This window comes from Guillardia theta, assembly GCF_000315625.1.
Source record: "Guillardia theta CCMP2712 unplaced genomic scaffold GUITHscaffold_145, whole genome shotgun sequence".
Classification (NCBI taxonomy): Eukaryota; class Cryptophyceae; order Pyrenomonadales; family Geminigeraceae; genus Guillardia; species Guillardia theta.
Window position 1 is genome coordinate 73493 of NW_005434529.1, and position 20438 is coordinate 93930.

At 51.9% G+C, this 20438-nt stretch overlaps 4 protein-coding genes across 4 annotated transcripts; 3 read left to right on the forward strand and 1 right to left on the reverse strand.

Moving 5' to 3' along the window:
- The first annotated feature begins 7122 nt into the window (after nucleotides 1-7122).
- Nucleotides 7123-8064, forward strand: GUITHDRAFT_155732 (hypothetical protein). The gene is made up of 5 exons (XM_005821373.1): nucleotides 7123-7239; nucleotides 7286-7570; nucleotides 7618-7676; nucleotides 7773-7827; nucleotides 7872-8064. The coding sequence occupies exons 2-5, from the start codon at nucleotides 7287-7289 to the stop codon at nucleotides 7969-7971; spliced, it is 498 nt and encodes a 165-aa protein (XP_005821430.1). The 5' UTR covers nucleotides 7123-7239; nucleotide 7286; the 3' UTR covers nucleotides 7972-8064.
- A 654-nt stretch (nucleotides 8065-8718) lies between these two features.
- Nucleotides 8719-11693, forward strand: GUITHDRAFT_119375 (hypothetical protein; the record flags this gene model as incomplete). The annotated part of the gene is made up of 7 exons (XM_005821374.1): nucleotides 8719-9933; nucleotides 9989-10601; nucleotides 10795-10862; nucleotides 11025-11396; nucleotides 11443-11514; nucleotides 11570-11607; nucleotides 11660-11693. The coding sequence occupies 7 exons, from the start codon at nucleotides 8719-8721 to the stop codon at nucleotides 11691-11693; spliced, it is 2412 nt and encodes an 803-aa protein (XP_005821431.1).
- A 1467-nt stretch (nucleotides 11694-13160) lies between these two features.
- On the forward strand, nucleotides 13161-15070 carry GUITHDRAFT_80526 (hypothetical protein; the record flags this gene model as incomplete). The annotated part of the gene is made up of 6 exons (XM_005821375.1): nucleotides 13161-13621; nucleotides 13893-14001; nucleotides 14141-14281; nucleotides 14572-14744; nucleotides 14790-14841; nucleotides 14963-15070. Coding segments are annotated over 6 exons (1044 nt in total), but the record flags the coding sequence as incomplete, so codon positions are not given.
- A 312-nt stretch (nucleotides 15071-15382) lies between these two features.
- GUITHDRAFT_158817 (hypothetical protein) lies at nucleotides 15383-19201 on the reverse strand (the record flags this gene model as incomplete). The annotated part of the gene is made up of 6 exons (XM_005821376.1): nucleotides 15383-16483; nucleotides 16560-16973; nucleotides 17123-17464; nucleotides 17597-18193; nucleotides 18254-18774; nucleotides 19165-19201. 6 exons carry the CDS (start codon nucleotides 19199-19201, stop codon nucleotides 15383-15385), a joined length of 3012 nt encoding a protein of 1003 aa, XP_005821433.1.
- Nucleotides 19202-20438: the final 1237 nt, after the last annotated feature.

Sequence of the window (20438 nt, forward strand, 5' to 3'; positions counted from 1 at the left end):
AGGAGGTTCGAGTCCTCGGAATACGCTGAGATGCCCGCGTCCTCTCCTCGTCCGACCCCGCCGAGACCTGCGATGCCGTTGGGCTGCAAGAGGGTCTGGCCAGACGGAAGGGACGATCCGTTGGAGTAGTGCGACCTCAGCGGCTGAGGGTGCTGGCTGTTCTGAGACGCGAAGGTGTTAGGAAGGGAGAAGGAGTTCAGCTCCCGGCTGCCCTGACTCGAGATCCCCAAGAGCGACTGACTAGCAACAGCCGACGAGCTGGAGGATACCGGCATCGACTGTGAGCTGCTTCCGTTGGCGTTCATCGAGAAGGCTGACATGGCGCCGAAGTCGGTGAACGACTGGAGAGGGATGTCAACACTTGGAGTAGCTCCGTTGGACAGGGAGGAGTGGCTGGTGTTCGAGCTCAGGTTGAACTCACTGCTCCTCTCGCCGCTCTGCGCCAACAACGACGCGCCGCTGCCGTTTGACGTGCTTGACCAGTCCGCCTCAGGCAGGTGGTCATTGCGGTGGTTGTTGGAGTTGGTGACCCTAATGTGCTTGGGAGCATGTCTGGAGCCCGTGCTTGTAACCAACGGCCGTCCACCCTGATTCTGATTCCCGTCTTGTCCGGAGAATCTGCCGTTCGACTTGGAGCTGTGGGCAAGGTGGTTGGCTTCGCGGAGTTTGACCTGCAGCCGCGAGATCGACTTATCCAGCTCCTTCTTCCTCGTTGGATCGACCTTCGACGCTCGGAACAATGTTTGCAGCGCCTGAGACAACCTTCCAGCCTCCTCGTGCTTTCCAGCCAGACTCACTAGAGATTCGTACTTGAGATTCACTCCTCCAACCATCAGCTCCTGTGAGCTGCGCTCGCACACGGCCAGAGCCTCCTCCAGTTCACCTAACACCAGCCGGACCAAGGTCTCGTCGACCGGGTCTTTTCGGAAATCTCGAACCTCCGACAGCGCGGCTGGAAGCGACAACCCGAAGCTCTGGGAAGCTCCTTTCCTTGCGCAGTGCAAGATGCACTGCCTCTGCTGGTCAACCACTTTGGACACTTCAGTCTTCGACATCTTGATTCCCTGGAAGAGAAAAATAAGTCACTCACTCGTTGGGACTGAGTGATCCTCGAAGGGACCTGATTGAGCAGAAGGCGAGAAAGAGCGTAGACTGCTTCTTCGTACATACCATCGTGGATGAGTTGTGCTGCCTTGTCCCTGAAAGTCATTGTGTTGAGTTGAGCAACTGATCAACAAGGAATGAATCGAACCGCTCTTCCTTCTCAAGTACTTTGGGATCAGGTTTCTTGACTTCTGGCTGCTCGAGTTTCTTCTTTTCATCCTGATTTGAGAGTCAGTCACCAGTCGTGGAAGGGATAGCCTCTGACCTTGACGCGTTTCTGATTCTCCCGAGCAAGCTGCTCTTTGCTTCTTTGCTTCTCTTCCTTCTCCTTCTCCTTCTCCTTCTGCTGGGCTTCTTTTTCTTTCCGTTTGTTGGCCTCCTGGATCGCCTGAAGCAGCAGCTTCACTTGAAATAACAAAGAGGAGGTGAATCACCAAGGCAAGTGCTTGCTCGGCCGCTATTGCCTTTTCTCGCTCTTCCTCTTCACGTTTGAGCCTTTCAGCTTCCTGCTTCATCGCCTGCCTCACGTTTACCAAGAGCGCAATCGAAACTCATGCGAGGCAACCAGGAGCTGCTCTCTCTTTTTCCTTTCCTCCGCTTCTCTCTTCTTGGCAGCAGCCTCCTGCAGACAACCCCATCAACTTGGGAGACATACCACATGACGTTCACGATTACCTCTGCCTTCCTCCGCACAGCCTCCTCCCTCTCCTGCGCCTGCTGCACCTTTCGCTCTTGTTCCTTCCTCTGCCTTTCCTCTCTCGCTTTTCTTTGTCTCTCCTCTGCTTGTGCTCGTTTCAGCGCTCGGGCTTCTTCATCAAGTCGGCGCTGCTCCTCAAGCGCCTTTTCAATCTTCAACGCTTCCTCTGCATCGCGCTCCTTGAGAGCATACTGCCCAGAGAGAGTTTCCTCCAGTTTGCACTTGATGTCCTTACATTTGACCATCTTTTCGTGTCTGATTGCACCGTCCGATGATGGATCTCGTTGCAGTTGTTGTTCGAGAAGCTTTGCAGCGCTGTCAATGTGGAAGATTGCCTTTTGACAGTCTGCAATACATGAATCGCTGTGGCCGACCGAGCAAGTCATGGAACCTGCCTCAGCCATCCAGATTAAGATCTGCACATTGATGTCGTCTAGATCTTTCATAGCCACTATATCCGTCTCTGCCATCTTCTCACAAGTCTTCAAGGCTGCTTCATACTTCGCCATCCCAGCTAAAAGAACAGGAGATCCAACCCGAGAGTCACGGATTTGCTCGATTCGAGCCTCGAGTAAAGGTGAAAAGATGTGCTTGTCCTTTTTCTTCCATGCTGCCCATGTTTGCGAGGCAACAGTTACGGGGCGATGTACGTCAGTCAGTCTTTGTAAATATGAGTGCAAATCAGCACAAGATTCGGAATCTGTACTAGTAGCCAAGTGCGTCAGAATACTATTATCTCGGCCAAGTCGTAATTCCAAGATCTGGTCGTATCGCATGGATTCCGAGTATTCCACCAAAGTCTCAGTGAACCATTTAACTGCTTGGACGTGCCGAGCCTCACTTGCATTTCGTTTTGCAATTTCAAGCGAGCAATCCCTCTGCCGAGATCTTACCTCCTCAAATTTCTCATGATTCAACCATCGCAAGACACCACTGGCAATCTCGGAATAAATCTTTAACGCGTCATCGTATTCATTTGCTTTGAAGTGCGAGTCAGCTTTTTGCAGCTAAGGGCTCAAAGTCAAAAAAAATCAACATTGTAAGGAGAGTATGAGTACCTGACTTTCCAATTGCGCAATCCGTCTATCTGCTTCTTTCTCGGCTTTCTCATTCTTCGCGTTTGGAGGACTAGGAACACTTGCTCCTGTTGGAGGGGCAACAGGAGCCGAGTTCGACTGAGCTTTACCATGATTGGATTGTTGACGAACAGTTGTTTGTGGGACTGTACTGTTAGCATCTGTTCCCAGCGCTTGAGACTTCTCTATCTCACAAGTACATCCAGATTTGAAATTGTAGTTCTGCTGAGAGTAGTAGTAATCTTCACGCAGTGCATTGAAACTGTTAAGATCCACTTCATCATCGTGATTAGATGTTGGACTCAAAGCCCCAACGCATCGATAGCCTGCTATGACGACAACGAAGAGAAAGCAATGGGCACAAGTAGGGAAGCTTGTGGGATTCATCCAAGTCTCAATATCGTCCAGCGGAGCATTTGAATTGCCTATGTACATCATAAATCCAGCAAGCAACACAAAGAACGACAAGACTGGGTTCCAGTTGATGCCCTTTTCCCTCTGACTTTGAATTTTTTCATTTGACCTGCGCGCAGACTTCTGTTGCGTCGCCTTGTCGAAGAAGCCGTCCTGATCGTCTGAGTCAAAGTTGAAAAAGCTGGATTGAAAAATCGTGAGCGGAGCAAGATAATCGAAGATTTCCGGAAAGACTCTTTCAATGCCATCGATTATCACAGGAAACACATTGCTGATTCCAAAGAGCTGTTGCCGTACTTGTGCAGCTTTGATGATTCTGCGAGTACGCGATGTGCGACACCCGAAGCTCCAGACCTTGTTCGATATGCAGATACAATTAGATGTTGAACAGCTGGAAATCAGCATAGAAGGTCGGTCCCCCCGCAAGTTTCTGCGAGTTGGATCTGCTCCCAATTTGCACAGAACTTCAACGAGCTCGGGATGACCACAAAGGGCACTCATGTGCAAAGCCGTGCTCCCTTGCAAATCACTCTCCTGAACCCCAAGTCACGTAACCCTCATCGAAGATCTTCCTACTTTGAGCACAATCTCACCTGAACCGAGATCCCACGTTTTCGCGCAAGGTTATGCAGTATCACCGGACCGAGTTCAAGCAATGGGGCATCTATCCTGGCCCCTTGTTCTAACAAGAAAGATACAGCATTCCCCAACCCAAAGAGGCAGCATGTGCACATCGCAAGATCCAATGCTTCCTGTAACAATGCACGTTCAGCATCGATCAATCTATCACTATTCTTAGACCTGCTCATCCATCCCATAGAGATCTGCCAAGTGATCGGGATCAACTTCGCCAAGGACCCATTGCTGCGACACGTCACTGATTCGAAGAAATGACGAGGAGTCTTACAGTGAGCTCCTCCTCCATCCTTTGCGCACGATGTATATGTTGACTGCGTAGGAATGAGACAAGTTGGCAGTTGATACGATACATACCGAAATAGGTCTTGCAAATCCTTGTCATAAGGTAAACGAAAGAAAATGTTATCAACTCTTCTGACGGATCGAAATATGAATACTTGTTGACAACAGGAAGTCAGTATATGAGAAAATTGTGTGTTGCAATTCTTACATGCCAAAACGACGGCGGCAATGGTTGACAAAACAATGAACCAAATCATTGTCTGAGCCTGTGATATATCCAATGAGTCAGACTCAGTGAAGAGGACGAAAAAAACTAATTCGAAATGTGCAAGACCTATGACACCCACTCGTGTCTTACGAAGTTAAAAACGATTTTGCGCTAGATCGCGGACTAAACTACGGCAAGGAGAAATAGGATAGTCCAAAAATAGCACTAGCGCTGACATTTTTCACTTTTAACTATCCAACGCTTGTCCAATCGTCTTGATAAAAAAATATCATTCTTCCAAACAAAACATCACACAATCGCACTGCACCCAATCACTTTTTCGACCAATACATGTCAGAATCACCACCCATGACACCCTTTAGAAGGGCCATAACCAAGTTAAATCCTGATCAAGACGCTCTGCCCACGGCCCACCTCCTGCTACAGCATCTACTCTCATGTATCCTCTACCTCCCAACGTCACTGCAATGTTTCATACCAACTACACCAATAATCCTGTCTACATTCCATCAGGTTATCAAGCCCCTGCCCTCCCAGTTTCTTCTCTCTCTAGTAAATCCTCACCTAAATTTGATCAAGCTCTCACTTTTGAACTCTTTGTGCCATCCCATCTTGCTCTGCTCTACGATCTTTCCTGCCTCTCTGCCCCACTTTTCATGCCGCTCTCCTCCTGTCTCGCCCCCTCCCACTCAGCATCAGCCATGCCGCCACGGCTTCTCGGAACTTCCTGGACTCGATATCGCTCCTGGCACTCTTTGGCATTTTTTTAAAAAGCAAGATTATAGCATTACAACTTAGTTTTGTCTCATGTATAAGCTCTCCAAAGAAAGTTGTAAGTGGATATTGTAAATTAGTACCATAGTTCCATTTTGTCTGGAAATGGTACAAATTATGCTACTATTTGTCAGGGGGTCGCAGTTTTTATACGATCCCTTTGTGTATCTTCATACCACTTTTAATTTTAAAGGTATAAAAGTTATGTTCAGTCAATTACTTCAGTACAAATCATATTTACATTTCGTGCTTAAAATTAAAATTCTCCCCGTGCGAGCCAGGACATCCACCACCCCTGTATTCCTCTCTTTGCAAACCGGTAGCGGGCTAGTCACAAGTAAGGTACCCACCCCATGCAGACCTCCAAGAAGATAGGGAAAAGGGGGGTACCATATTCCGGGCCAAGAATTTACTAGTACCGGGCCCGGAAGTTCACCGTCCGAGGCTGGCGCCAGTCGGCATTGAGTCACTGAGTCACTGGATAGTCCGTCGCCGGATCCGATCTGATCCCAGATGCAGTGCGCGGCGGCCGGCGCGGCCCGGGCGGCGCCCCGCGGCCGGTCACTGGTCACCGTCACCTGTACTTTACTCAAAGTCAAATTAAAAAGAAGTACGAGGACGGGGGAACCAGTATTCAGGCTGCCACGGCCGCGCGGCGCGCCTTCCGAGTCCCGGACTGAAGTGCCGCGTCACGGCGTGCAGCAGTGACTGAAGGCAGTGCCCGGCCAGACTCTGTGCCTGTCACTACTAGCCTAGTAGGCTCAACTTGCCGCACTGCGGCAGTGCTAACTAGTAAGTCACGGAGTCCGGCGGCCGCGGACTCCGATTCGGGACTCGGAGTCGGGAGTCCCATCCGATCATCGGATGATCCGGGATCGAGTCAACGGTTGACGGTGACTCGCCGGCAACTTTGAAGTTTGGAACTTCGCTAGTGACTCGGAAACTTTGAAAGTCCCGGAGTCCCACCCCTATCTTTGAGCATGACTCAGTGATTCAAGGAGCAGGTAGGGGGTATGTAACACTACCCCACCCTACCGTTTTACCCCCCAGCTGTTGGATGATGCCGGTCAGAATACCCCCATGTGTGAAAAGGCAGGGGAAGGTAGTGTAGTATCCTCAGAAGTTCACCAAGACTACTTTATGATTTCCAAAAATCATGGTATAGTTTTAAAGTTTGAAGAAAAATTTGTATCTTGGTGAATCCGATTGATGTAGACCGAGAAAGAGGGCGAAGTAGGGGTTCGTGGGAGCCATGGGGGTGGGTAACGGGGGAGAAGAGGGTTGATACATATACATGGGTAGGGGTGATCAAAAAGTATGAAAAGGATGGGTGAAATACAGGGAAAATATGGGTGGGGGTATACGTTCTACTCAGAGGGGGGTGGGGTAGAATAACTGGGGGTAGGTGGGAGACAAAAGCGCGGCAAGCGCATGCTGACTGGGAAAGTGGGAAATGGAGGCATCGATGAATATGAAATGTTGAAAGCGAAGTGGCGACACGTTATCATAGAGGGCAATGAGAAGGAATAACAAATTCTGAAAATGAGATTCATGAGAGGAAAGGTTGAGCATAAAGGGCCTAGACGTGAGGAGAGATGCTGAGAAACTGAGAAATTGAATGGATGGTGAGAGTGGTAGATTGCAGGAAGCGTGGACTGCACCATGTATCTTTACCAGCATTCTCTGTCTCATATGTCTCCCTTGGAAAGTGCAATTCGCCTCTGTTCTTTCGGAAAGTGCACGGATGATTGTATTTGTTACACCCTTCGACGAGCTCGAAGGTCTAATGCACTGTAGAAGTTGTGATTGTTTGCGTAACGTGACCCTCCAAGATACCTGCATTTGTCTCTTGCTTTGTTAGAAGTTCCCCCATTTTCGCCCTGCTAACCATGCTCTTTGTTCCTTGCAGATTCGCCGGGGACTCCGAGACCCCACTTCTTCGGGGAAACACATTTCAAGACTTCTGGAAGCTGGAGTGGTTCACAATTTGAAAGAAAACTTCCCAATCTTGGCAAGAACAGAAGGTATCTGATATGCACATGTGCTTCTTGAAGGTTGACCCGTTGTCAGAATGGCAGGGATTGCCCGGTCTAGATTGACCGAAGAGCGCAGATCGTGGAGGAAGGATCACCCTGTAGGATTTTTTGCTCGTTTGGATCAGAATCCAGATGGAAGCATGAACTTGATGAGATGGAAGTGCGGGGTTCCGGGCAAGGAAAACACCATCTGGGCAGGGGGATTGTTCGACATCACAATGGAGTTCTCTGAAGATTATCCGCATAAACCCCCAAAATGTCGATTTCCAGCCGGGTTCTTTCATCCGAACGTTTACCCGTCTGGAACTGTATGTCTAAGGTTGGGTCTATCGCTATGGAAAGGCCTGGAGCTGATGAATTCTCCAGCATCTTGAACGAAGATGAGGCGTGGAAGCCGGGTATCACTATCAAGCAAATCCTGCTCGGTAATCCAGATGGCTATTTCTCACTTGACACAGTTTTGATTCTTCGAAATTGATTGACAATGTTGCCGATTCTACTCTGACAATATCTCTTTAAAGGGATTCAAGATCTTCTGGACTCTCCTAATCCTCTCAGTCCCGCACAGGAAGATGCGTAAGCTGATTTTTGCATTCTTGTCACGTCTCATTTGGTTACAGCTACAGGACATATATGAACAACAGGCAAGAGTACGAGAGGCGAGTACGCTCTCTCGTTCTACAATATCCTCCAGATCGTCTACTGAGGTTGGGAGAATAACTGAGATTCAGCCGTTCTTGAACTCTTCACTTTTTCCGTTTCTTTGATAATCCAATCATGCTTCAACAAACCTTGACCTGAGTCAGTAAATTGAAGGCGCATCAGATACGTTAGTGCACAGGGCTGCATGGCACCAGTGATATTTGATTTCAGACCTTCGCAAAAACTTGAACTTGGAAAGTTATAACCGTCCGGTCACCGCGGCCGTCAACGGCCGCGGATCATGAGTCGGGTGTGACTCTCTGAGCAGTTCAAGTTGCCGCCGGGCCGCTCATCCGTCCCGGGCCCAGGTCCGATCCGAGCGAGCCGCACTGGCCGATGCCATGATCCCGGCCGCGGGGGCCCGGCGGGCCGGCCCGGCGAGCCCCGCCCCCCCCCCTCTCCGGTCACTGGCCCGACTCGGTGGCAGATGTGGCGGCCATCATCATCGGGCCGGCCCGCGGCCGCCCACCGTCCGAGTGACGCGCGGCCGGAGTCAATCCCCCGGACCGGGCCCCGGGCCGCCCGCCCATGATCGAATTCCCGAAGGTTACATGATCAGTTACAAAATATGCACGTGCCGAAGAGTTGGTTGTTGATGTTTTAAGAGAGCGACAAGGCAAGACAGGACAGGACAGGACAGGACAGGACAGGACAGGACAGGACAGGGCACGGCAAGGCAAGGCAAGGCAAGACAAGACACGACAAGACAAGAGAGTCTGCAACATTGTCAGACAGTGTCAACTCGCTGAAGTATAACTAGACAAAATGCCGGGCGCACGAATGAGGAGGAGGAAAAAGGCGAGACAGGAGCGTCAACAGCAAGAAGGATCCAACGATGAAGAAGGGAAGGCGAAGTTGTTTGACGACGATGAGCAAGAAGAGGAAGAGGAAGAAAGCCTGACTGTGAACGAGAAGTTCAAGCAGAGGTTTGAACACAATGAGAAGCTAAAGGATAAAATGAAATTGAAGGAGCTAGAGGCGCAGTTAGGAGACGACGACTCCTCGAGCACGGAAGAGGACGAAGGAGATTTGCTGACGGATAAGATTGATCAACAAATATTGCAAACGCTGACGAAGATAAAGAAGAAAGACCCTGAGATCTACTCTCAAGATCGCAAGTTCTTCGAGAGTGAGGACGAGGACGAGGACGAGGACGAGGACGAGGACAAGAAGGAATCCAAAAAGAAGCATAAACCCAAGACTGTGATTGATCTCGAGAGGGAGCGTCTCATGCGAGGAGAAGTTGACGCTGATTCTGACGACGATGCACCACCGAAAAGCGGGGAGGAGCTGACCTATCCAGAGGAGCAGGAGAGGCTGAAGGCGCTCTTCAAGAGGAAGGAGGAGGATGCTGATAGCGAAGATGACCTGTTCATGCCCAAGAGCAAGAGCATGGACGAGAAGGTGAAGGAAGACAAGGAGTACGAGGAGTTCGCCAAGGATCGCATGGCTGAGAACGACCCCTCACAGACGCTTGCAATGTTGCTGAAAGATGATGATGTAGACGACGACGAGCGGTTCTTGCGCAACTATGTGCTGGGGAATCAATGGAAGCAGGAGAGAGAGACTGATGCGCACGGGGGGATGGGGATCGATGACAGTGAGGACGAGGAGGCGGTGAAGGATGCGGAGGACTTCGAGGAGAAGTACAACTTCCGGTTCGAGCAGAAGGGCTCTGAGGAGATTGTGGGACACGCTCGTAACATCGACGGGTCTGTGAGGAGACAAGACGAGAGGAGGAAGGAGAAGAGGAAGAGAAAGCAGGAGAGGGAGAAGACGAAGCTTGAGCTGCAGAAGGAAGAGCTGAGGAGGTTGAAAAACCTCAAGAAGCAGGAGATTGTGGAGCGGCTGAAACTGATCGAGAAGATCAGTGGAGCCCCGCACGTTGATGCAAACAAAGTAGACTTGGAGGATGAGTTTGATCCAGAGACGTACGACTCTCAGATGGCCTCCTTGTATGATGAAGAATACTACAATGCGGTGAGAGCATGCGGCGGTGGTTCTTTTTCTTCAGTCGTGATGTGACGATTCGCAGGAGGAGGATGCTCATCCCTTTGCTGATGCGGCAGCAGAAGATTTTCTTGACGCCATCGGATACGAGTCCTTTGAAGATGAAGATGATGATGAAGGAAATCCTGAGTTGTCCCTAGATGTTGGCCTGACGATTTCTACAGAGAATGACAGCGAGGATGTGGGGGACGAAGCAGGAGGAGAAGCAGAAGCAGGAGGAGAAGCAGAAGCAGGAGGAGAAGCAGGAGGGAAAACGAAGATTGAGGTTGGGAGTGTGGTTCAGGCCAAGTACCTGGGAGATGGCTTATTCTACGAGGGGGTGGTGAAGGCGGTCTCGAAAAAGAACTATGAGATTGAGTTTGTCGGCTTCGAAGGAGAGGTACAGAAGACACCCAAGAGCGAGGTAGAGTTGCTGTCGTCCAGGGAGGGAAAGAAGAAGAAGAAAGAGAAGAAGCTCAGTGCTAAGGAGCAGCGAGAGCTCGCGCGGAAGGAGAAGAAGATGGAGAAGGACAAGTCCGACCCGTCAAAGTCTGCTCGAGCCAAGATCACAGATGCGGAGCTGGAGAGCGTCGCAGCCAAGTACGGGGCCAAGGACTTTCTCGAGGAATACTATCAGCTGGATTATGAAGACATCATCGGTATGTGCTTGTTCATCTGCGCTGTTCCTCTTACTTCTAGTTGTCCACCTCCTTCGATTCCTCCTTTCACTGTCTTGCTCGTTGCCTTCTCCTCCGCCTGTCTCGTCGTCTTGTTCTCCCCTCCTCTTCCCCCTCCCTCCCCTCCTCATCCCTTTCTCCCTCTCCTCTTCTCTCCGCCGCTTTCCGCAACTAGATGGCGTCCCAACGCGCTTCAAGTATCGCACTACTGATCCCATCGACTTTGGACTTACTCCAGAGGAGGTTCGTAATACTTTACCTACTTCTCCTCTCCCCTTCTCCCCCTCCCCCTCCCCATCCCCCTCCCTTTCCCTTTTCCCTTTCCCTTTCCCTTTCCCTTTCCCTTTCCCTTTCCCTTTCCCGTTCTCTTCTCTTCCCTTCGCTTGAGCTTGACGGCTCTCGCAGATCCTCATGCTGGATGATCGCGACCTGCGGCAAATGATGCCGCTGGCCTACGTCGCTGCTCCTTATCGACCGCCAAAGTCTAAAGTCGTCGCGAAGCTGCGGAGCAAGGCAAGACGTCTGGCGCGGGAGAAGCTGCAGGGCGAGACGGGAGAGGGGGAGGTGGAGGAGCAGCGCAACGAGAAGAAGAGCGTGAAGGGCAAGAGACGCAGGGACGGGAAGGAAGAGGACGGGGCGAAGTTGAAGAGGAGGAAGTTTGACAAGCAAGAGCGAGGGGACGGCGGCAAGAACAAGGCTGGAGGAAAGGACAAGAAAGACAACAAGGACCTGAGCAGCGACCGCCTGGCCTCCTACACGATGCACAAGAAGTCAGAGGTGAGCGGGAGAGGCCATGACATCGCGAGCATGAGACTCTCAGCAGGAGAAAGATGAAAAGAAGATCGAGAAATATCAAAAAGCGCACGAGAAGCACTCGGGGAAAGGAAGAAGCAAGGTCAGTCCGCGCTGTCCTCGCCTCCATCTCCTCACCCTCATTCTTACCCGAGCAGGAGAACGGGAGGAAGGAGGAGAGAGGAGAGACGTCTCGGTAAGCCTGTTCCTCCCTCCTGCGAGCCTCGCGCACTGACGAGCGTCTACAGCAACTCCAAGCACATCCTCTTCGACGAGGACTGAGTGTCAGTCTGTACATAAATCATCCCAACCCCCCTCGCCCCTGCCTTAGTGTCACTGTGACTAGCCCGAGTAGCCGCACTGCCTGACTGACTCACTGAGAGGATCGGACGAACTTGGAGAGCCGCTAGGCAACCGTCACCGATCCCATGCTTCCAGTGTGACGTCTAGTTCACCGAGGCAGGCTCGTCTTTCCTGGCAGTGACCTCAGTGCCTACCGTACTGTAAAAGTGCGCCCGGCCGATCGCGGCACTCTCAGCTTAGAGTTTGCGCGGCTTAGGCTTAGTGTCAGTGGTCGCCCCGGCGCCGCCGCGCGTCCGTCTTCAAGGCAGGCCCGCCCGGTGACTCCGCGCCACACTGTGACTCGCCCGCCGGCCTGCCAGGCACTGGCAGGCTGACTGGCGCACCGTGCGGTCCGGGTCCAAACATCAATGGCGCGCCGCGGCGGTGGCGTGGACTCACCCGACCCCCGGAGCCGGTACGGTAACTTGAGCTAATCTCTGATGCTTTGAGGTCTCTGTTCACTGACAGACCCGGCACAGATCTGAGCACAAGGACGTAGCCTTCAAGTTGACCACAGATCTGTGTCATACCACTGACCTGTTGGAGCACGCGGCGGCACGGTACGGTCGCGGCGTCAGGCCCCGGTGCCACCGTTGCGGCCCGCCCGGTCGCACCGTCTGAGATCCCCGGCCGGGCCCGCCGCCAGGCCCGAACTGAGTCGCACCGGCCCGGGCCGGCAGTGACCGTCGAGTTGAGTAAAACTTCATTTGACATAAGGGCGTCGAGAAGACGCTTCTCGCATGCAAGTTGAGAAAGAGAGGAAGAGGGAGGGAGGGAGGGAGGGAGGGAGGGAGGGAGGAGAAGCAAGAGGAAGAGCAGAAGAAGCAGAAGAAGGAGATGGTTTGTGTTACTTTTTGAGATGAAATATAAGAAAGTTTGTGAAAGGAAGAGAACAAGAAAGGGACGAGCAAGAGCTGAGTGTCCGTTTACAATGTGTCAAAAAGAGAAATTTGTAGTAGAGGACAAATATCATGTTAGCAAGAAGCTCCTTTCCTGTCCTCTTTGTCATTGTCATGTTTTGACAGTTTACATGAAACACTTCATGCAGAGTTTTCGCCCTCATGGCCTCAGCATGGAAGGAATGGGCAAGGAGAAGTTTGGACAAGATAGCTCGAAGCAACCTCACTAGAACACTGCGTCCCGTTCTTCCTGCTCAAGGCTCGCCTGTGAAGGTTTCTGAGCTGTGCTTGCGGCGCCAGGAATGATGCCGCTCTTAGATCTCCGTGACAAGTGCGACGAGAGAAGCATGGTTGAACGCATCAGGCAACTTCATGCCGAAACAGTATGGAGGAGGAGGAGGAGGAGGAGGAGGAGGAGGAGGAAGAGGAAGAGGAGAGAGAGGCGATGATCAGCACGAGTTGACGCTCTTTAGCACGTGAGTGACGCAACGCAACCTTGTTGCGCGAGGCTGAGAGAGTGGGCGGCAGGAACGACTACCTTGGGCTCTCCAACCATCCACAAGTCATCGCCAGTGTCGCTGAATCTGTGACTCGGCATGGCATGGGACCGCGGTCGTCTCCTCTAGTCGCAGGCCACACAGAGCAGCAGGGCTTGCTTTCTAGGGAGCTGGCAGAGCTGAAAGGGATGGAAGATGCAGTGATTTTCTCGTGTGGGTTCGCAGCAAACACAGCAGTGTTCTCTCTGTTCGGGCAAGGGGAGGACGTTGAAGTTTTCTCGGACGAGCTGAATCATGCCTCCATCATCGATGGTTTGAGACTTGCCGGCCGGTCCAGCAAGTCAAAAGTCTCTGTTTACAAGCACGTGGATATGGAGCACCTGGAGAGCTTGTTGCAAGCCTCCTCTGCTGCAAGGAAGATCGTTGTTTCCGACTCTCTGTTCAGCATGGATGGAGATGTTGCGCCTATGAGGTGATGATGATGATGATGATGATGATGATGATGATGATGATGATGATGATGATGATGATGATGATGATGATGATGATGATAATGGTGATGGTGATGATGATGATGATGATGATGATGATGATGATGGTGATGGTGATGATGATGATGATGATGGTGATGATGATGATGATGGAGATGATGATGATGATGATGATGGTGATGATGATGATGATGATACTGTAACATGAAAAGAGAGGAATTATTATTCATTGAGCTGATAATTTTCTACAAGTCAACTACTTCTTCTAAAACAGAAATACAACTTTTTCCTTGCCCTCGATGATGCACACGCATCTCTTGTTTACAGCAAACAGGTGATTGGTTTTTTTCACTACTTTTCTGTTCTCACTTGCTCCCCTCCTTTCACTCTCTTCTTGTTATGTCCTTCATCCTGTCCCCCTTCGTTGCTGATGATACTTCCTCCTGCTCCTGCTGCTTCTGCTCTTGCTGCTCCTGCTCCTGCTCCTCCTCCTCCCGCAGGACTTTGCAGGAGCGGACCTCATCGTTGGCACCATGAGCAAAGCCTTCGGCGCGCACGGCGGCTTTGTGTGTTCCTCCCAAGAGTTTGTTGACCTGCTAGTCAACATGGCGCGTCCTTTGATCTACTCCACTGCTTTACCGGTTTCTCAATCTCCTCGTTCTCGTTCTCGTCCTCGTCCTCGCCCTCGCCCTCGCCCTCGTCTTGTCTATCCAATCTCCCTTTCCTTCCCTCTTGCCTTTGAACGATCCCAATCTCATCCTCCTTTCACTCTTGTGAACGTTCTCTCTTTTTGTTCTGCCCCCTCTTCTTCCTCTACCCCCCCCCCCCCCCCCCCCCTGTTTTCCCGCCATTTTCCTTGCCGTCTTTCTTTCCATCCCTCCTATCCCTCTCCCTCCTCCCTTGCTTGCTCCTCCTCTGACACCCAAGGTAGGATCCAGTCATAGCTGCTGCCCGAGCATCGCTACGTCTCTCGGAGGATCGACCATGGATCCGAGCGAAGCTGTGGAATAACGTCAGGCTCTTCGAGCAGACGACCGGTGTACCCGCACGCAGCCCGATCGTTCCCATCCTCCTGGGGGAGGAGGAACGAGCGCTGAGAGCGAGGTAGAGGAGGGAGCAGGAGGAGAAGCTTGTGAGACGGACTTGCAGCAAGGAGCTTCTCCTCCTCGGGTTCCATGTTCCTGCCATCCGACCCCCGACGGTGAGGACAACTCTCTGCATCCTCTGCTACTCCTGCTACTCCTGCTCTCCTGCTCTCCTGCTTCCCACCTCAGCCTTTCCTCCACAAGTCCCCGCTCGCAGTGCTCACCAGGAACCATCAGGTCAAGCCAGGGACAGCTCGTCTCCGTGTGGCGCTTTCAGCTGCTCATGAAGAGGAGGAGATTGTGCGGTTGGCAGATGCGATGCGGAAGATAGGAGTGATAGAATAGCACTGATAGCAGGATAAGGTGGGAAAGCGCACAGCAGAGGAGAGGAGAGGAGAGGAGGGGAGGGGAGGGGAGGGGAGGGGAGGGGAGGGGAGAGGGAGGGGAGAGGGAGGAGGAGCAACGAAGTGAACAGATGAGAGGAGAGGGGAGACGGGGAAAGATGTGACGGGGAAGGGAAGGAGATGGAGCAAGTGATGGCAAAGATGCACGAGAATGGGTCGAGTAACAAGGTATTGTTATTGGAGACAAATAGAGAAGAAGAAAAAACAAAATATGAGGGAGGGGTGGGGTGGGGTGGGGATGCAGCGATGGACTTCACACAAACTTCTTGTCCTCCTCCTCCTTCATCTTCTCATGCCTGCGGCTGATCATCTTCATAACCTCGTCGAGGAGGATGACAGGGAACGAAAGCAGCACAACCATCGTCCACTCCTCCTGGTTCAGATGTGCCACCTGGAAGATAGTGCGGAACTGAGGCACCGCAAGGATGATAAAGTGCTGGGTCATCGAGAGCAGGATGGTGGCGAGGAGCCAGGGATTTACCCAGGGAGGCATCATGAGCAGCGACTCGTTCTCCGAGATAGCGTTGAGTGCGTTGAACATCTCGACGACCACGAGGATCGACAGAGAGACAGTCTTGGGCCTCTTGTCCTCCATTACATGGCAGTCGAACCCGTTGGCGAACTTGAAGTTCTTGTCATGGCACTGCAGGTGGTCCCTGAGCTGGGCAAACTGCATCTTGGGGCCGTGCTCGTACGTTGTCTGCCACCAGATGAAGCCGAGGATGCAGGCGATCCCAACGTACGCCCCGATGACCACGTAGCGCACGAGGATCCAGGCGGAGAGCAGTTGCTCGTCTCGCTTCCTTGGCTTCTTGGTCATGATGTCCGTCTCCGGCGGGTTGAAGGAGAGAGCCGTAGCTGGCAGCCCGTCCGTCACCAGGTTCACCCATAGCAGCGTGACCGGTACGAGGACCTCGGGGATGCCCAGGAGGACGGCGAGGAAGATGCAGACGACTTCGCCGATGTTGGAGGAGATGAGGTAGCGGATGAACGCCTTGGTGTTGTTGTAGATCGCCCTCCCCTCCTCTATCGCAGCCACGATGGTCGTGAAGTTGTCATCAGCAAGTACCATCTTCGCTGCTCCCTGCGCCACTGCCGTCCCCGATCCCATCGCCACTCCGATGTCTGCAGCATGCAGGGCAGGGGCATCGTTCACGCCATCACCCGTCATCGCTGCCACCTCCCCTGGCCCTCCCTCTGCCTCCCGCGTCTGCAGACACTCGACGATCACTTGCTTGTGGATTGGTTCCGTGCGCGAGAAGAGGCTCGCGTTCATCACTGCCTGCAGCTGCTCCCGCCTGCTCATCCTGGCAAACTCAGCGCCGGTCAAAGACTTGCCATGCACGTCCTCGTCCTAGACGAATGTCAGTCATGCTGCATAGCGCTGAGAGAGAGGGAGGAACGATGGAGTGTGAGGAAGGAGGGGATACCGGCTCGAAGACGCCGATCATCCTACAGACAGCTTCTGCAGTCTTCTGGTTGTCTCCGGTGATGACAATCACTCTGATCCCAGCCTTCTTGCAGGTCATGATTGAGTCCTTGACCTCCTTGCGGGGAGGGTCGCGGATCCCAACGACTCCCACAAACGTCATGTTGCTCTCAACGCTGGCAAAGGACTTGGGATCTGCCAGCCTCTTGTCGGAGAGCTCCACCTTCTGAGAGAAGGCATGCGCAAGGCACCGAAGAGCCTTAGTGTCGCTGCCGTACTCCTTCTCAACCTTGGACATGATAGCCTCTCTCATCCTATCAGTCATCTGTACGATGTCTCCGTTTGCCATCATGGCGCTGGTGCAGCGAGCGAGGACGCTCTCCGGCGCTCCTTTGCAGAGAAGTTGAACTCCATCCTAGAAATTCTGACTAAGAGGAAATATCGAAGGAGGCAGAGAGGAGAAGGGGAAGGAGGAGGAGGTGTGGTGAGGGAGGGAGGGAGGGAGGACGGCGAGACGAAGGAGGAGTAGAACCCTACCTTCTTGCTGCTTCCACCCTGGGGAGCCACGATGACACTCATGGACTTCCTGTCTCTCGCAAACTCCAACGTGGCTTCTCTCTTGAACATCTTTGTCCACATGTCGTTTCCTGGGGTGTGCGAGCCGCTCGACCCCAACATGGAGGGATCCGCAAGTTTCTCCACGAGCACCTTGAGAGAAGCCTCCGTTGACTCTCCGATCTTGTCCCAGTGGCCGGCGGAGTTGCAGGAGATGTTGGACTGGTTGCATAGAGACATGATCTTGCTAAGGTAGCTAAGGACGTCGTGATCCCTCATCGTGACTCTCCTGCCGTCTCTGGTTACTTCTCCCTTGGGCTCGTAGGTGATGCCTGACACATCCATCTCCACCTGTTAACACGTGAGAAACAAGCAAGGCAAGATACAGCGCGATTGAAAGTCATAGATCGACTGGAAAGAAAACTGCAAGAGATCGCAGCAACGAAAAGAGGACTACAGAAAGATTCTGATGAGGGTTCTTACCAGGTCAGTGCTGTTCTTCCCAAACGTCAGGACCTTCTCAACACTCATCTGGTTTGTTGTCAGTGTGCCGGTCTTATCCGAGCAGATCACTGAGGTGCAGCCAAGTGTTTCAACAGCTGGGAGGTGCCGAATAAGAGCGTTTCTCTTTGCCATCCTGCGGGTTCCAAGGGCGAGGCAGGTGGTGACGACGGCCGGAAGGCCCTCTGGGATGGCTGCCACAGCAAGGGCAACGGCTTCCTTGAAGTAGAACAGAGCACCGAAAAGCCAGCACCAGAGATAGCCGTAGTCCGAGTCACGGAACGTCGACGTGACCACCATCGTGCCCTTCCTCTTGAACGAGAAGATGTTGACAACCCAGCAGAGGATGCAGATCACGGTGATGACGTTGGTCAGGAGGTCGCCGAAAGCATCCAGCTTCTCCTTGAGGGGAGAGCTGTGCTCCTCCGTCTCGCTGAGAGACTTGGCGATCTTTCCGATCTCCGTCTTCTCTCCGGTAAGGATAACGACGCCACGACACTTGCCGTACACCACATCGGTACCCGAGAACAGAATGTTGTCCTTTGCTTGCAGCTCACAATCTTTTTTGGAAGAAACGCTCTGCAGAACGAAGTCACATCGCAAGCTTAAACAATCAGCAAATGGCATTCACAAACTCACGTTAGGATTCTTGTTGACGCTCGCAGACTCTCCGGTGAGGGCAGCTTGTTCAACTTTCAAGGTCGTCGAGTGCATTGCGATCACTCTCATGTCTGCAGGAACTTTGTCGCCGACCGCAACTTCGACAACATCCATCGGAACGATGTCAGCAGATAGAATCTCCGACAGCTTCCCATTTCTCAACACCTTGGCCTTCTCAGGGTTGTACGACTGAAGCGCATCAATCGCGTCCTCAGCTCGTTTCTCCTGCCAGACTCCAACGGCTGCATTGAAGATGAGTATTGTCATGATGACGAAGAACTCAATCAATCCTTCAGACGTCCCCTCGATGAAAGAGGATACCAGGGAAACTGCAGCTGCCCCAAGCAGGATCTTGACAAGAGGATCATCGAATTGTTTCAAGAACAGCTTCCAGAGAGGCTCTCCTTCACCTTTCGGCAGCTCATTCTTGCCGAACTTCTCACGGAGGGATACAACTTCCTTGTTTGAAAGGCCATGGTCGGTATCAAAGTTTAGCTCCTCTAGAAACTCATCAACAGACAGCGTGTGCGCAATCTGCGCAAGGCCGCTGATCACATCATCCTTCCTCTTTCTGGAGGAGCTTCTCGAGCGTCCAGTTCGTTCTCCTGTCCTCTTGCTTCCTCCTGCAGACTTGGACCTCTTCCTGCCTGTCGTCTTGGGCTCCCTGGAGGACGAGCGTGGCTTTCGGCCTGACATTTCACCCCCCCTCGCACTCCACCAACCTAGAAATGAGCAACCATATGTAAGAAGTCAATCTCGAACAGTAAAATAAAGACGCGATCAAATGAACCGACAGACGAAGTATTCACAAGCATTCATGGATTGCAAGCGCTGAATGAAAAATCCAACTGCTCAACAAGAGATAGCGGATCCTCATGAAAGGCGAAAACCAAGGCAGTTTGAAGCCAAAACTTTCAAATACAACATTTTCACATGAATTATCAGAAAGCAGATGAGTAAAGGAGAGGCAAGAAGTCAACTATACATCGGTTCTCTACTGTTGGCACCTAATCGAGAACGAGGGAACAAGTACAACAACACAGGATCGAGGAGCAAAGAGCGAGGAGCAACTGCAGGCGAACACCAGGACTCTGGAGAGTAGCATCAGTGGGGGGAAATTTTGCAAGAGAAGCGAGAGAAGAAGACAGGAAGGTGCGGAGGCCGCATGCGGATCACAAACAAGAGCGCGGCATAGAGGAGGATTACAGAGGCGAGCAGGTTTTGGGCCTATTTAACCAATATTCAGTTAAATATATTATATGTAAGCTAATAAGATAATTTATCTACCACAAATAAGAATAATGTTCTTATATAATGGGTATTGTCATTAATTAACATGGGGGCCGGTACCCGGGGTAGGGGTACAATAACACATTCCGTCTGAGAACCCCCAGTTTCCCAGGCAATTCAAGAACAATGGGTGGTAAGGGTAGCAACGGTTACTCGGCCCCCTATGGATGGGGTGGGTCCAATCCATGGGGGTACTGTCGGTCAAAGGGGTGAGATGAGAGGGTAGGGTGGATAAATCAAACGAATGTACCGGTAATGACGAGCTTGAAAGTAGGGGCACATTGTACACGATCCTGAAACATGCCCGACCAAGGATGAATAGAATTGGAAGGGTGGGTAGTCTGTCCGAGCGACAAACTTCTTCTAAAAGGGGGGGTAGTAGTCCTGATGTCAATACACCGGTCGATGAAATGGGCATACCACCACGATGTTAGTACCCCTCAAGTTCCCCTCCAGAGGGGTAGTAACGAATGTGATGTTAATGGCTGATAGGGTAGGGTGATCGAATTTGGAGGTGGGGTAGGGGTGGTGCTGAATGAGTGCATGAATTGAAGCCGAGGCGGACCAGCCTTGATCGGACCCCATCATTTACAGGGGGTGGGGTGAATGTATTTGTGGAGTTCAGAGGGTAGGGGTGCGGCTGAGTCTGAGAATTTACTCGAACGTAGGGGTTAATTAGCACTCTGATGTAGGGGTACTTTATTCGTCAGGAAGAGGTCCATTGCATTGGTGGTGGGGTGGTATAGGATGTAAGAATGTTTCACGTGCGGTAGTTAAGATGGACCTTCAAGGAAGGGTAGTTAGTTTTTCACAATTCATCCCCAACTATATCTATAATTTCGAAAGTTCAAAACAATATTTGAAATATTGGAAG